Here is a 16,041-nt window from a genome sequence, read left to right on the forward strand (position 1 = left end):
AATTTCTTTTGTATTCCAGTTCATCTTTTGTCATTCATACTCATAGATTTCACACGTTCATATCAACATCAACTTCCACATTTTATACAATCCATGTCATGTAAATTCATACATCTCATTTCACCGAGAAAACGAACGTTCATGCAGTTCAATAAATCAAATATCATGCATTATACACATACCATCAAATAACGAACGTTCACATAGCCAATCATAGAAGCATCCAACAGTAAAATGACGAAAGTTTACACATAACATACATCAAAAACAGTTAAATTAAGTAAGCTTCCCTTACCCGGAAATGAACGAACGTTCACAGGCGCACACAGACGCTCTCTACTCAAATCCTTATCACCAACGCTCGTTAATCCACTTATCTGAACGAACGCTCAGAAACCCACCTATATTAGGTCATATACTGTTAGGACGAACGTTCAGAATATTTAAGAACGAACGCTCAACATGTAACTTAAGGACGAACGCTCGACAACACTGTTTGGACGAGCGCTCGTTACTAAGACGAACGAACGTTCAGAAACGAACGCTCGACAGAGAAAAAGAGACGAGCGCTCAAAACAACGTGGACGAACGTTCAATTTGTCAAGTTTTGGACGAACGTCCAATTTGAAACCAAATTGGACGAACGCGATTCTGCAGATTCTGCAGAATCGCAGGTTTTCCAGAAAACCAGAAAACCTCCATTTTTAACTCTAAAGCTTTTAGATTTCTACAAAAACAGTAAGATTAACTAATCAAAACGAAAAATCTAGCACCCCTTACCTCTTGAAGACTTCCTTTGTGAATTCTTTGAGTCTAACTCTTCCAAAACTTGCAGCTCCAAGCAATTCTACCAAGCTTTGAACTTCTCCTTCTCTCACAAAAATGGCAGCAAGGTAGCAAGGATTCTTCCCCTTCCAGTGCAGAAACTCTCCCACTGCAGAACCCTTCAACTCCTTTTATCTTCCAAGCTTGCATGGTGCCAAAACAAGAGAGAAGTCACGGACTTCTTTGTTCCCCACTTCCAAATAAAACCAAGTCCCGTGACTTCCTAATTGCTTCCCCCACCCCTTCTAAAATAATATTAAAATAAAAACATAACATAAAATAAAATACTAGGTCCTTACAATTTTACTTCATGTTCTAATCAAAATATAATATAGCTTTTACGTTTGATTCAAAACGTATATTTGAAAAAAATATCAACAGTACAGCAAACATCTTATATTTAACTTGGATTAAATGCAATTTAGTTCAATTTTTGGTTTTAGTGTGTTTAAACTATTCTCTTTTCTTTTGTTCATTACTCAAGCTCCAAAATTGCGTTTTTAAAAATTACATTCATCCTGAAGAAGTTGTCGTAATTGGATTTGGGTAATGGATATATTTTAACTTGAATTTACACATTGTTATGTACTTATAAAGTGTAGGTTTATAACTTAATTATCTAAAAAATTGAATAAATTAACAAAGATTTATCTCTTTTTTTTTACTAGTGTAGAAAATAGTTTTGACATCAATAATATGTGACATTTTGTTTCGGTTGTAGAACTGAAGCATATTTAGACGAAGTAAAAGAGTAGCCTTTTAGCTTAGGTTATAAATTGAAGAAAAAACTACTAATCAATTTGTAGTTAAGCGATAACGATAATAGAATGCTCGCGAAGTGGGCTTCAACAGTAGTAATAATTGAGGTCTTTCAAAGAAAGACAAGTATACAAAAAAGATAAAGAAGGCGACCATAAACAATGGAGATCTCTTCATCGTCACGATGTAAAATAGACAAAGGAAGAAGAAGTTGTTATAGGGTGGATGCAATGATGTTCACAAAAAAAAGTTATAGCGAAATGGAGAAATAAACTCCAAGGTGAAACTTGAACGATAATTAACCCTAGTAATTGGGTCTCTATTATTATAAAATTTGAAGCATAAACCATAATATGCCTTAATTCCACTAAAAATTGAAACTTAAACCTCTAGACAATTTTGAAATTTTATTCAACCTTTCAATCTCGGTTTTGTAACAATTGAAGCAGAACATATGTATGGTTTCAATTTTACAAAAAACAAAAACCTATAACTTTGTACCATGGTAAAATAATAAAAAAAATAACAACAATTTTAAAATTTCACACACTTATAAATCTCGGTTGTAAAAGAATCGAAAATTATTAGTTCACAAAATTTTTAAAATTTTTTAAAATTGTTACTTTATCTTTATATGTTTCATTCGCTTCAAATTTGAAATATATTATAGGATTTTAAAAATCAAAATTGCAATAATATTTCAAGCTTAAGTTTTAGTTTATTTCTAAATTGACTTTATTTAATTACTCTTTAGAATCTTATATAGGTTTAAACATCTTTAATCACACATATTTCATTTATATTCTAATATATGATTACTTCTAGGAATGTTATTCTTAAAAAACTGATTAGAGAGTTGAAAAAAAAATAATGTGTAGGACCATTAGGTGTTCTGTATCTTCTTAATTTTCCTTTGGTTTATTAATGATTTTTGAATGAACTTTCATAGAAGACACTATGGATTTTAATGACATGAATTGAATTTAAAAATTGAATTGATTACATAGAGATAGAGAAGGTGTGACCGTTAACCTGAATTAATTATTTTTTTATGCTGAATTAATTATTTTTTTATGCTTAACTTAGTAAGTGTAACATCCCGATTATATAATAACCAATATTATATAATAAAGACGTTAACATCCAAATATAGAGATCAGTCGGAGTATGACGTGTAATTAAACGTGAAATTACAGTCATCTAGAAATAAAAGAAACTGAAAATTTAAACTTGAACAGTTGAAAGGATTCTCAGGAAATACTTAAGAAGACTACTCCGCAACATCAGTGACCTCCAGCTCTTGCTCCAAGGGGATCTCCTCGACAATATCAGCTCTCATCCAAGTGGATGATCATCGCCAACAAAACATACCCAAACGGCACACAACACAAAAACAATGCAAGGGTGAGCTAGATATAGAAAGCATGTTATACATATATCACAGTTAATTCATGTCATCCTACATAGATACATATAAAGGAATAATTAAAAAATGCTCGTTAAACCATAACCCACACATCTTAATGGTACTGAACGTGTGACGTGGATGCATTTATGAGAGTAACCAGGTGACTCAACAGTGCATTTAATGAGGCGTGACATTTCTGTTCTCTATTCATCACATCAAAATATTATTAATAGTGTTATATAATAATAATTTAATCTCAATAAACATTAATATAATAATCACACAATTAAAATTATGCAGTAAAAAGAAAAAAACACAGTAGAATAAGAATAATTTCTCTCTTCCACCACTGAAACCATAAAAACTGAAAATAGAATAGATCAAATATCTTCTGCTTCTCCAAGTAAACTCATGAAAGTTCAAATTTTATCCCCAAATTTGGAAATATTACGAAGTTGCATTGACCAAAAACTAATAATATGAAAATTCAAGATACAGGACTGGCAACCTAAAGGTCCGCATACAGGTACAAATGTCAGTTTGCTACCTGACGTCTAGGTTAGCATGAAAGTAAAATTAATGGCAAGTCAAAATTGTATTCATATCAAAGGTAATTACCTCACAGCTAAGGTAGATTGAAGTTTGTGAGAAGCAAGTTTCTTTATTGTATTTGGAACGCCCACAGTGGAGATGGTTATCATTCTTTGCCCAATTTTCACATCCTAAAAGAAACACAGTAAAGCATATATACATTTTTACAACTTCAAATTTCAAGTAAGCCTTCAGAAGGAAATAATGTCACATATTTATTCACCTTATTCAAGCAACGTTGTGCTTCAAGTACTGCCGTCAGATTTAACGTTGGTTCACCCATTCCCATAAACACTACATTTGACACCCTATGCTTGAAGAACTCCTCAATGGCCAAGACCTGTTCACATAAGATGAATTTTATCCCTGTCTTGCAGAAAACCAGGTCAAGCTTGTTTCAGAACATTAACAATCCTAAATCAAAGCCTCTTATCTTTACTTTATACATTCTTTTTACTTTCTCTTTTATAATTTCTTTAAATTAATCACAGAGGCACTATCTCATCAACCCTGCTATAAACTAACATCAAACTGCTTTGATGGACAAACATGGATGGATATGACACAAACCTGGATGGATATGACACAAACCTGTTCGACGATTTCATGTCTCTGAAGATTCCTTGAAAACCCCCCTTTTCCAGTGGCACAAAAGGAGCAGCGTAAAGGGCAACCAACCTAATATCCAAACAACAGATGGCATTAACAACAAAATGGAAACATCAGCACTTAATTATCACAAGAACAAAAATTAGTTTCCAGATCAAATACTCCAGGAAAGAGGTAAAACATCAGCTAGTTATTTAAATATTTAGAAACCAGTGAAGCACCTGTGATGAGACATATGCCGTGAGGCGACTCAAACCTTGATCATCCATAACTGGAATGCCAACAGTTTCAATCAATCTATTGTCCTCCAACTTTAACAATAACTGCAAAATCAAACGCCAAGCCAACCCTAAAAGTGTAAGAAGCCAAGGATACCCCCAAAATCAAATTCCTCAAAGAGCAAGTCAACATCCTACTTTTTGCAAGTACCAAGTATATCATCAAAAGAAAAAAAAAATCATTGCCAAAATAATTCAGAACTCGTCCACAAAAATCAACATTGCATCATCAATTGAACATCTTGAAACATAAAACGGCCAATTAAACAAGAAACCATCAAAATATATAAAAACGAAACCACAACCGCAATTTAAAACTTTGTGTTGAATTATGATTACACTCCTCACCTTAACAGTTCCATCAGCTGCAGTTACAGTTTCGAAAATAGGAGACCGCCCCACCTTCCATCCAGCTTCTTCAAGATTATTCCTAAAACCCTGAGGCACTGCTATGTAAGAAAACCATAACACAACCATAATTAAATAAAACATAAAAAGAGACAAAAGGGAATGAATAAAAAAGAGTAGAAAAATAATAATAAACCCACACTGATAGAAATCCTTAATTTCTCTAAACTTCCTCTGGTATAAGAAATGATAAAGTTGCTTGCCCCTGTAGGTTTCCTGAAAATATCGAGCCAAAAAACGAGAAATTAATTTTTTTTTCATTTATGTTTTGGTCCAATTAAATTGGAAAAAGATGATAAATTTACCTGACCGCAGTTAAGGGCAAGCTGTTCCAGCTCCTTCTCTGACTAACCAAGGAGAACCTGAGACGGGGATTTGACACGTGGGGACATGGATGCACGCACAGCGGACGAGAAATAAGGTTGCATCTGCGTGCGAGACGGAGGTCGCACCGTACGTGCGAGTGGCATGGAGCAGTTCTGAATCAGCGCCAGCATTGGATTGGAGGGTAGTTCACTCTTGGCTTTGGCATGAGATGACAAGAAGATAATGAAAACTCACAAAATGAACAAGAAAAAAACTGCTGCTTAAATCCTTAAACCTTAAATCCTTACTTTGTACATTTTTTAAAAATAATAATTAAAATTACAACGATAAATCAAACACAAAACAAAAACCTTTTCCAACCATTCTTTTGGAATATGTTTTCGGAATGCTTATTTTTTCAGTCTTTGGTTGCTTGTAAAAAAAAAAGTTCTTCAAAAAAGAGATCTTGTAGAGTTACTTTGAATTTTGGAGTTATATATAATTTTTTTTAATTTTAGTTCGATTTATGTGATTGATTGATATATAATATTTATTGAAATTACAATAGGGTAATGTGTGAGAATAAGAAGAATAAAAATTTGAATTTTGTTAAAATTTTAAGGCTTTGTTTGGTATGGGAGTAGAGAGAGTTTTAAGGCTTTGTTTGGTATGGGAATAAAAAGGTAAAAAGAATTATTTTTACAATAAATATATACATATATATATATATATATATATAATGAATTATAAATTGTCTTTTATTTAGAGTGAGTTTTATATAAAAAGGAAAATAATTATATTAAGTGCATGATAAATTAATTTAATATTTTTAGCTTATTTTTTTAAGACATACAATATTCTCTCTCAATATTTCAAAGACTGCACTAAAGTTGACCTTCATGCTCACGTGGAGGAGGTAAACCAGAAACTTCTTCAGGAAATCATCTAAGAAGTCGTTCACCACTACGAGGTTTAGACTTTGACTCTCCTGCGCCGCATGATCTGAAATTTGAGTAGCTTCTATATGTGATAATACTAAGAAGCAACTAGCACCTTCCAGGAGGTCTTGTCTCAAGACGTCGATCGACAACGACAATTATTCATCTTCATCAGGAAACAACATCTCCTTACTACCGCAGTCAACCAGGATGCGATCGGTAGATAACCAATCCATTCCCAAGATTACTTCTAATCTTGGCAAAGGTAAATAGACAAGGTTTACCTTGAACCGACTACCCTCTACAACAATCGGACAACGGAAACACACAGAATACATCCTGATTAACCCTGATGTTGGTGTAGACACCACCAGATCAACGCCTAACTCTTCTACAGACATACCCAACTTTTCAACACATGCCTTCGCTCCGAAGGAGTGTGCTGTCCCCGAATTAAAAAGCACAACACAAGGCACACCAAGAAGTAAACAAATGCAGATGATGAGGTTACTTGAGCTGACTGCCTCTGACCCTACCAGGGCGTACACTCTGCCCATTGTCGGAGGTCTGCCACCTTCCCTTGGTGAAGGCAAATTAGTCTTCTGTGCTTGAGAACCTAATCCTACTGCAGAAGTACACTCATCGGCAAAGTGCCCTTCTTTCCCGCACTCTTCACTGCTCTTCTTCCCATAGGGCAGTTGCTCCGATAATGAGGTCCTCCACATTTAAAACATTTAACGGTGCCGGATGGCCCGGCTGATCCTGACTGCACAGATGGTTGATAGGATGAACCCTTAGACCCAGAAGAAAAGGATGGTCTAGCGTACGGGGTCTTCTTGGTGCTAAACCCACCACGAGATCCAGATGATCCCCCATTCCTAGTAGGCTGACTCTGCTGTCCTTCAGATTCCCCCTTCGTCTTTTCCAGATCGCGGGACATCTCCACCAATGTAGGGAACTCCCTGATGCGTAACCCCTTTACCAGCAACTTGATATCATTCCTCAAGCCATTCTCAAACTTTCTGCACTGCCACTCTTCATCCACTGCCATAGTGTTGAAGCAAAGTAAATGCTTGAAGCGATTTGCATACTCTGACACTATTCTGTTGCCTTGTACCAGCTCTAGGAATTCCACTTCCTTTGCAAATCTCACACTGTCAGGGAAGTACTCAGTGTAAAATTTGGCTTTAAACAACTCCCAAGTAATAGGAGTTCCACTCCTTTCAAGGAGCTGTTCCACCAATGGCCAGCTTCCCCGGTAAGCAGATATTGAGTATAGGCTAATTTCTTCTCATCAAGACACCCCTTGGCTTCAAATATCCTCTCCATGTCTCCAAACCAGTGATCAGCTTCATCAGAACTGCACTTTCCAGTGAATCTTGCTGGGCGATGTTGGAGAAAGCTCTCCAAACTCCACTCTTGCGCAGGAATAACAATGGAAGAAACACTTGGAGGAGTCCTAGCACTAGTCATCAATTCCATGAACTCCCTTTGCGTGTTCTCAGAAGACACTCTCGCGTTCTCTGCCGACATCCTTGCGGCTTCAAGATTTTGCAATGCAACGCTGTTCTGTTGAACCAACGCAGCATTCTGCTGCTGCAACGCCTGGAGCACCGCATTAGAGTCAGGTTGATCAACCCGCGGAGGAGAACGATGAGGAGACGTAGGTGCCATCTTCTGTTCATACAGAAAGAAAGACCATTAGCCTGACTCAAACTAATACAACTTCCTACACGAGACCAGAGTACACAGTCACAAACGAAGCACACCCAGAACCAACAGGTTTCTAAGGAAGGAACTGCTCTGATACCATTAACATCCCGATTATATAATAACCCCTATTATATAATAAAGACGTCAACATTCAATTATAGCAAACAGTCGGAATATGACGTGTAATTAAATGTGAAATTACATTCATCCAGAAATAAAAGAAACTAAAAATTTAAACTTGAACAGTTGAAAGGATTAAACACTACAAGTGTTCAGGAAATTCCTAAGAAGACTACTCCGCAATCTCAGTAACTTCCAGCTCTTGCTCCAAGGGAATCTCCGCGACAACATCTGCTTCCATCCGATTAGATGATCATCGCCAAAGAAACATACCCAAACGGCACACAACACAAACAACGCAAGGGTGAGCTAGATATAAAAAATATGTTATACATATAATACAGTTAATTCACGTCACCATACATAGATACATATAAAGGAACAATATAAAGTATGCTCATTGAACCACAACTCACATATCTTTACGCTTGCATAGTTCTGCTGGCACTCTCCAACACTATGCAAGGTAAGCTACTACACACGACTTATCCGGATTTGTATAACTGTCGAACTAACAGTCGTCTTTGCACTTGCATAGTTCTGCTGGCACTCTCCAACACTATGCAAGGTAAGTCCCCAACCTGCCTATATCTGCCATTAAAGGCTATAGACGAGGACCTCCCTCTACTCTCACCACTGACACTGTTCTTCTTTATGTGAGCATGAACAATGCTTTGAGTGTAGGGATAGACAGACCGATCCTAAGTTCACTAAAGTTATACAGAACAACCACGACACCACATAACCACTTATAATCATCTCTCCCTGAGATGTTCACTTCATACTCACATACATCACTTACATTTACAATTGTACTTCATACTCACATACATCACTTACATTTACAATTGTATCATCACAATAATTTATCATATCTCATGCATTCACATATTTTTCACATAAGTCATATCAGAATATATATTCCATCCACATTGCACACTTAAAACAAGAGCAATTACTTTGGAACCGAACGCTATTTACCGAACGCTATTTGTCGAGCACTATTTGGCTGAATACTATTTAGTCGAACACTATTCACTTAATGCCATTCATCCAACTTTTTTGGAAGTACACTATTTGGGCGAACGCAATCTGACCGAACGATATCTGCCGAACGCTAATTACTGAATACTATTCAACGAGCGTTATATTGCCGAACACTATGCTACCTGCACGGACGCTATTTTCTAATCACCAGGCCGAACATTATTAGGACGGACGTTAAAGATCAAGCATAATGAGGCCGAACGCAACAAAACGAGCACCATATTAGATTGAGCACTATTTGACCGAACGCCAAAACCGACCGTCATTAAACACTATTCGGCCGAACACTAACAATTTGCACCACAATCAAACACTATTTTGCCGAACGCTACAAACCGAGCACCATATTGAATTCAACACTATCAAGCCGAACGCTAAACCGAACATCATACTGAATCGACTACTGTTGGGACGAACGCTCAACGATTGAAACCTAAGAATACTAACTCAACGCCGAACGCTCAAACTCACAACAATACCAAGGCCGAACGCTAACATCACAACCATACCATGGCCGAACGTTCAAGATGGAAACCTAAGAATACCAATTCAAGACTGAACACTCAAGATGAAAGAAACACTATTAAACCGGACACCATTAGGACGAACGTTTGGACTATTGATCGAACACCTAGGACTATGTCGAACACCTAAAGAAGGTGGACGATCCTCTACACTCCTGACCGAATCAACACTTAACCGAACAGTAATAAATCATAGACTGACCGAACGGTACTAAATCCGATTCTTAACCGAACAGTACTAATCATTCCAGGCCGAACGGTAACAGATCGATACTTAACAGAAAACTATTCAATCAAATATCAACCGAACAGTATAAAATAAACCTCGACCGAGCAACACAAATTACAACCTAACCGAACGGTACCAAAATCGTGATTTAACCTATTCTAACAACCGAACGCTATTATCACTTAATACACGATCAGGACCGAACGCTAATATCACTAGCGCAGGACGAACGTTTAGGCTCGCTATCTGAGAGTACTAGACCGAACGCTCGTTCTATTTTTGGCCGATCACTGTTGGTCGAGCACTATACGGACGTGCGCTCGACAGCCAACCAGTATTTGGTCGAGCACTGTTAGGACGAACGTTAAAACCGAACATCATATTCAATTAAACACTATTGGGCCGAACGCTATGATCGTATACTTACTATTTGGACGAACGCTTGAGATCAAATAAGACGAAACCGAACACTATCATGTTGAGTATTGTTTGGACGAACGTCTAATATATTATTGACTTTTAGCCAGGGAGGAACGCTGAGGTTCGTAGAACATAAGACCGAACGCTCTAATATTTTGGCCGAACGTGCGCCCCCTCCACTTCAACCGAACTTGCAGCTGCTCCCTTTCCCACTTTCCTTCAAACGTGCAGCCCTTCCCCACCACTTTAATTAAAAAGGACGCTCGGTCCTTACAAGAGTCACACTAAGTGAAAATTTTTGATGTTAAACCTATCTAAAATCATGTTGAAATAGGTATTTTGAGAAAGTTTGTGACATCCCAAAAATACAGTCATAACTATAAATTCAGAAAGTCACATTTAATAATAATTCAGTACAATTTTTCACTAAAAACAAAAGCCAAGCCGTACACCTTACAACACGAATCACAATCTGAAGTCGAACGCACAAATAAAAACCTGACCGAACGGTTTACAGAAAACATTTACCGAACGGTCCAAAATAAACTTAAATGAAAACGAGAGATGGTCGAACGACCATTCAATTCAACTAAATACAATACAGGCCGAGCGGTCTCACTGCTCGATCTTCACTTCAACATCCACCAGGTTCTCTTCATTCAACGCATCTTCCAAACGCTCGTCTCCCTCTGCTCACATCCACACGGATGATCATTGCAATGACAAGACGGACGTACAAGGACAATTGACAACACAAGGAAAACGAAAGGGTAAGCTTACGTAATTTAACTCATGCATCAACATACAATTTCAGGTAAACAATTCAACATACATGCATATCTCAACATACACATTCATTTCATAACAACCGACTCCAACATACTCACTAAATAAAACTCAACACGACTGACTGTCCGGACTGTATGAACTCTGTGTAGCTTCGGTGTTCGTGCACCCGGGTGATGTAGTAACTGGAACTCTCATCAGCTGCCACCCGAGGTTAATCCTATCTGTCCAATAATCATCAGGACTAGGACCTCCTGCCGTTCCCACACATGACATACCCCCTCTACGTGAGGACGAGTACTCACGGAACATCAGGATGAACTACCGGATAAGCTTACCACATTCATACTTTACAAATCTCAATAATCAATTCTTGAGTCGCTCCTCCTTGGAACGCTCTTTCAAAAGTCACAACATTTCCATTCATCTCTCCATCATTCACTATTTGTCATTTTACTATTCATCATTTACTGTTCATAATACATTCATACTTTCATTTCATCTCACACACTGTTCATCAATCACCATATATCATTCCATCATTTCTTTCATTATTTGTAAGTGAAACCACCAAAACTGAACGTTCTGCCCCCAAGGACCAAGGACGAACGCCGCAAGTGAGACCAAAAGACGTTCGTTCAAATCAAAGGACGAACGGCAGAGTTTACTGTTAAGTTCTGAGTAAGGTACTGTTCATTGGACGAACGCTATTTCACAGAAAAAGAGTACGAGCGCTCAAAATAAAACTGAGCGTCATTCAGGACGAACGCTCACATAGACAGAGCATCATTTTGAGCGAGCGCTCAGTATAAGACCGAGCCCCATTTTAGAACGAACGCTTAGTTCAAAACCGAGCATCATTAGGACGAACGCTCAGTGTGAGACCGAGCCCCAATTTGAGCGAGCGTTCGGTATAAGACCGAACACCATTTTGAGCGAGCACTCATTATGAACGAACACTAAACAGAACGAACGTTCAGTATAAGATTAAATACCAATTAGGACGGACGTTCAGTATAGAACCGAACGCACTTTAGGACGAACGCTGGTGTGAGACCGAACGTTAATAACCTTAAAATAATAGACTTTGATTTCGAAGAAGTACGAACGGTAAAACACACTATTACATATGTGCATACAACAGAAGGGATTTTATCAAAGAATACCAAACACAGTGCTTGGCCGAACGCTCAAGAATAGCCTTTAGATACGAGGACGCTCGTCCTCAACAAGGGATCCTTCCAAATGAACGAATCCCACTTCTACTACTTTATCAGGAAAACCGAACGGTCAAGGACCGTTCAGCAACGAACGTATATGTTCATAGGGAAAGTTTCTTAGTCAATTTCTTTTGTATTCCAGTTCATCTTTTGTCATTCATACTCATAGATTTCACACGTTCATATCAACATCAACTTCCACATTTTATACAATCCATGTCATGTAAATTCATACATCTCATTTCACCGAGAAAACGAACGTTCATGCAGTTCAATAAATCAAATATCATGCATTATACACATACCATCAAATAACGAACGTTCACATAGCCAATCATAGAAGCATCCAACAGTAAAATGACGAACGTTCATTCATTCATACATCATGCCTTATTTTCTTACAAATAAATAACGAACGTTCACATAGCATACATCATACCAGTTAAATTAAATAAGCTTCCCTTACCCGGAATGGACGAACGTTCACAGGCGCACACAGACGCTCTCTACTCAAATCCTTATCACCAACGTTCGTTAATCCACTATTTATGAACGAACGCTCAGAAACCCACCTATATTAGGTCATATACTGTTAGGACGAACGTTCAGAATATTTAAGAACGAACGCTCAACATGTAACTTAAGGACGAACGCTCGACAACACTGTTTGGACGAGCGCTCGTTACTAAGACGAACGAACGTTCAGAAACGAACGCTCGACAGAGAAAAAGAGACGAGCGCTCAAAACAACGTGGACGAACGTTCAATTTGTCAAGTTTTGGACGAACGTCCAATTTGAAACCAAATTGGACGAACGCGATTCTGCAGATTTTGCAGAATCACTGATTTTCCAGAAAACCAGAAAACCTCCATTTTTAACTCTAAAGCTTTTAGATTTCTACCAAAAACAGCAAAATGAACTAACCAAAACGAAAAATCTATCTCCCCTTACCTCTTGAAGACTTCCTTTGTGAACTCTTTGAATCTAACTCTTCCAAAACTTGCAGTTCCAAGCAATTCCACCAAGCTTTGAACTTCTCCTTCTCTTACAAAAAATGGCAGCAAGGTAGCAAGGATTCTTCCCCTTCCAGTGCAGAAACTCTCCCACTGCAGAACCCTTCAACTCCTTTTATCTTCCAAGCTTGCATGGTGCCAAAACAAGAGAGAAGTCACGGACTTCTTTGTTCCCCACTTCCAAATAAAACCAAGTCCCGTGACTTCCTAATTGCTTCCCCCACCCCTTCTAAAATAATATTAAAATAAAAACATAACATAAAATAAAATACTAGGTCCTTACATTCTCCCCAACAACAAAAATTTTCGTCCTCGAAAATTAGGACGGAGTCTCGAACAGATGGGGATACAAATCCTTCATAGCGTCTTCGACTTCCCAAGTAGAGTCGCCCGTCTTCTTGTCCCAGACGACTTTCACCAATCTGACGGCTTTCTTCTTGTAGTACCTGGTGTCACTGTCTTCAATGCGTACTGGCTGCATCTCTAGCGTACGGTCTTGACGAAGACGAATATCTTCTAACTCCAACACGTGAGAAGGGTCGGATACGTACTTTCGGAGTTGAGAAACGTGAAAGACTGGATGCAAGTTTGATAACTGAGGCGGCAAAGACAACTCGTATGCAACTGGTCCAATCTTCCTCAAGATCTGATAGGGTCCGATGAACTTGGGAGACAACTTTTTGGGTCGAATAGCTCTTCCAACTCCAGTGGTCGAATGCAATCTAAGGAAAACATGATCTTCTGCATCGAACTCCAAGGGTCTTCTCCTCTTGTCAGCGTAGGATTTCTGTCGACTCCTGGACGTCTTCAGCCTCTCTTGAATTAACTTCACCTTCTCAGTCGTCTGCTGAATGAGCTCTGGTCCTGTTAACACCTTTTCCCCTTCCTGAAACCAACACAAGGGCGTTCGGCATCTTCTCCCGTACAGAGCCTCGAAAGGAGCCATTCCTATACTGGCTTGAAAACTATTGTTGTATGTGAACTCTACTAAAGGCAAGACTTCATCCCAGACGCCCATGTGATCTAGGACACACGTCCTCAATAAGTCTTCAAGCGTGTGAATGGTTCTCTCGGACTGGCCGTCTGTCTGAGGATGATAAGCCGAACTCATATGGAGTTTGCTACCGAGTTCACTTTGTAATGATCGCCAGAACCGAGAAGTAAATCTCGTGTCTCGGTCTGAAACAATGCTAGACGGAACTCCATGTAGACGAACTATTTCTTTGATATAAAGCTTAGCCAAGTTCGTCATAGACATCTTCAGGTTGACTGCTAGGAAATGAGCACTCTTCGTCAGTCGATCTACAATTACCCATACGGAATCATGATTCCTGACTGTGCGAGGTAAGTGAGTCACAAAATCCATCGCAATGCTGTCCCACTTCCATTCTGGGATTTCTAACTGCTGAAGTAATCCACCAGGCCTTTGATACTCAGCCTTGGCTCGCTGGCATGTTAAACAGGATGCCACAAAACGTGCAACGTCACTCTTCATTCCTGGCCACCAGAATGAGCTCCTGAGATCTTGATACATCTTAGTCATACCAGGGTGTATGCTAAGACGACTGTGATGTCCTTCCTCAAGAATAATTCTTTTCAGTTCGCCATCATTTGGAACACACGTCCTATTCATGTAGCGTAAAAGACCGTCCGTTCCAGTGTTGAAATGCTTAGCTTGATCTGTACCGAGTGCGTTCAAGATCTTCACCAACTCTTCATCTTCTCGCTGTTTCACTCTGATTCGGTCGAATACATCACTGGAGATTCTACAAGTACAACATTTGATAAAATTCGGTTGTAAGTCAAACTGTAACCTCAGATCTCTAAAACTTTCTACCAAACTCAACTCTCGGACCATCATAGAGGAGACGTGAACTACCTTTTTGCTTAAAGCGTCTGCTACAACATTTGCTTTTCCCGGATGGTAGAGTAGTTCAAAGTCGTAATCCTTTAAGAACTCCAACCAACGTCTCTGTCTCATATTCAGCTCCTTCTGATCAAACAGGTATTTGAGACTCTTGTGATCACTGAATACTTGAAATGTCGACCCATACAAGTAGTGTCTCCAGATTTTCAAAGCAAAGACGACTGCTGCTAATTCCAGGTCGTGAGTTGGATAATTCTTCTCGTGAACCTTCAATTGCCGAGAAGCGTACGCGACCACCCTCTTTTCTTGCATGAGTACACAACCCAAACCCTGATGAGACGCGTCACAATACACCACGAATGGTTTAGCCGCGTCAGGAATTACCAATACCGGGGCGCTTGTTAACTTATTCTTCAATTCCTGGAAACTTTCTTCACACCGATCGGTCCAAGCGAACGGTTGATCTTTTCTGGTCAGCTGAGTCAACGGAGCTACTATCTTGGAAAACCCTTCAATGAACCGTCTATAGTAGCCCGCGAGTCCCACAAAGCTACGAACTTCAGTTACCGAACGTGGACTCTCCCACTCCAATACTGCTCTTACTTTTGCCGGATCCACTGATATTCCTCCAGCTGAAACTATGTGTCCCAAGAATGGCACTTCCTTCATCCAAAATTCACATTTAGAGAATTTGGCGTACAACTCCTTTTCTCTTAAGATGCTTAGAACAATCCTCAAGTGATCTTCATGCTCTTCATAGCTCTTGGAGTAAACAAGAATATCATCAATGAATACAACCACAAACTTATCAAGATACGGCCTGAAGATACGATTCATGTAGTCCATAAATATTGCTGGGGCGTTTGTTACCCCGAATGGCATCACTACATACTCGTAGTGTCCATAACGAGATCGGAAGGCTGTCTTCTGGATGTCTTCTTCCTTCACCCGAATCTGATGGTATCCCGACCGTAAATCA

General features: G+C 38.8%; 1 protein-coding gene across 1 annotated transcript; it reads right to left on the reverse strand.

Annotated features, from left to right (window-relative positions):
• Nucleotides 1-2,689: 2,689 nt before the first annotated feature.
• LOC108322737 (uncharacterized) lies at nt 2,690-6,679 on the reverse strand. The gene is made up of 9 exons (XM_052874589.1): nt 6,319-6,679; nt 6,038-6,186; nt 5,184-5,362; nt 5,019-5,094; nt 4,819-4,908; nt 4,414-4,515; nt 4,154-4,261; nt 3,807-3,923; nt 2,690-3,714 (listed from the first exon to the last, which is right to left on the reverse strand). Exons 1-9 carry the CDS (start codon nt 6,677-6,679, stop codon nt 3,607-3,609), a joined length of 1,290 nt encoding a protein of 429 aa, XP_052730549.1. The 3' UTR covers nt 2,690-3,606.
• Between the last annotated feature and the right edge of the window lie 9,362 nt (nt 6,680-16,041).

Source organism: Vigna angularis, chromosome 3 (genome assembly GCF_016808095.1).
Source record: "Vigna angularis cultivar LongXiaoDou No.4 chromosome 3, ASM1680809v1, whole genome shotgun sequence".
NCBI classification, from domain to species: domain Eukaryota; kingdom Viridiplantae; phylum Streptophyta; class Magnoliopsida; order Fabales; family Fabaceae; genus Vigna; species Vigna angularis.

What these genes read in the sequence shown, in the direction of transcription:
- LOC108322737 (XM_052874589.1), bottom strand. Translation starts at nt 6,679, where the DNA reads ATGGGCAGAGTGTACGCCCTGGTAGGGTCAGAGGCAGTCAGCTCAAGT. An exon ending in TTGCCCTTAACTGCGGTCAG is followed by an intron (nt 5,095 to 5,183) that starts GTAAATTTATCA and finishes CGATATTTTCAG; the next exon opens with GAAACCTACAGGGGCAAGCA. An exon ending in CACAACGTTGCTTGAATAAG is followed by an intron (nt 3,715 to 3,806) that starts GTGAATAAATAT and finishes TGTTTCTTTTAG; the next exon opens with GATGTGAAAATTGGGCAAAG.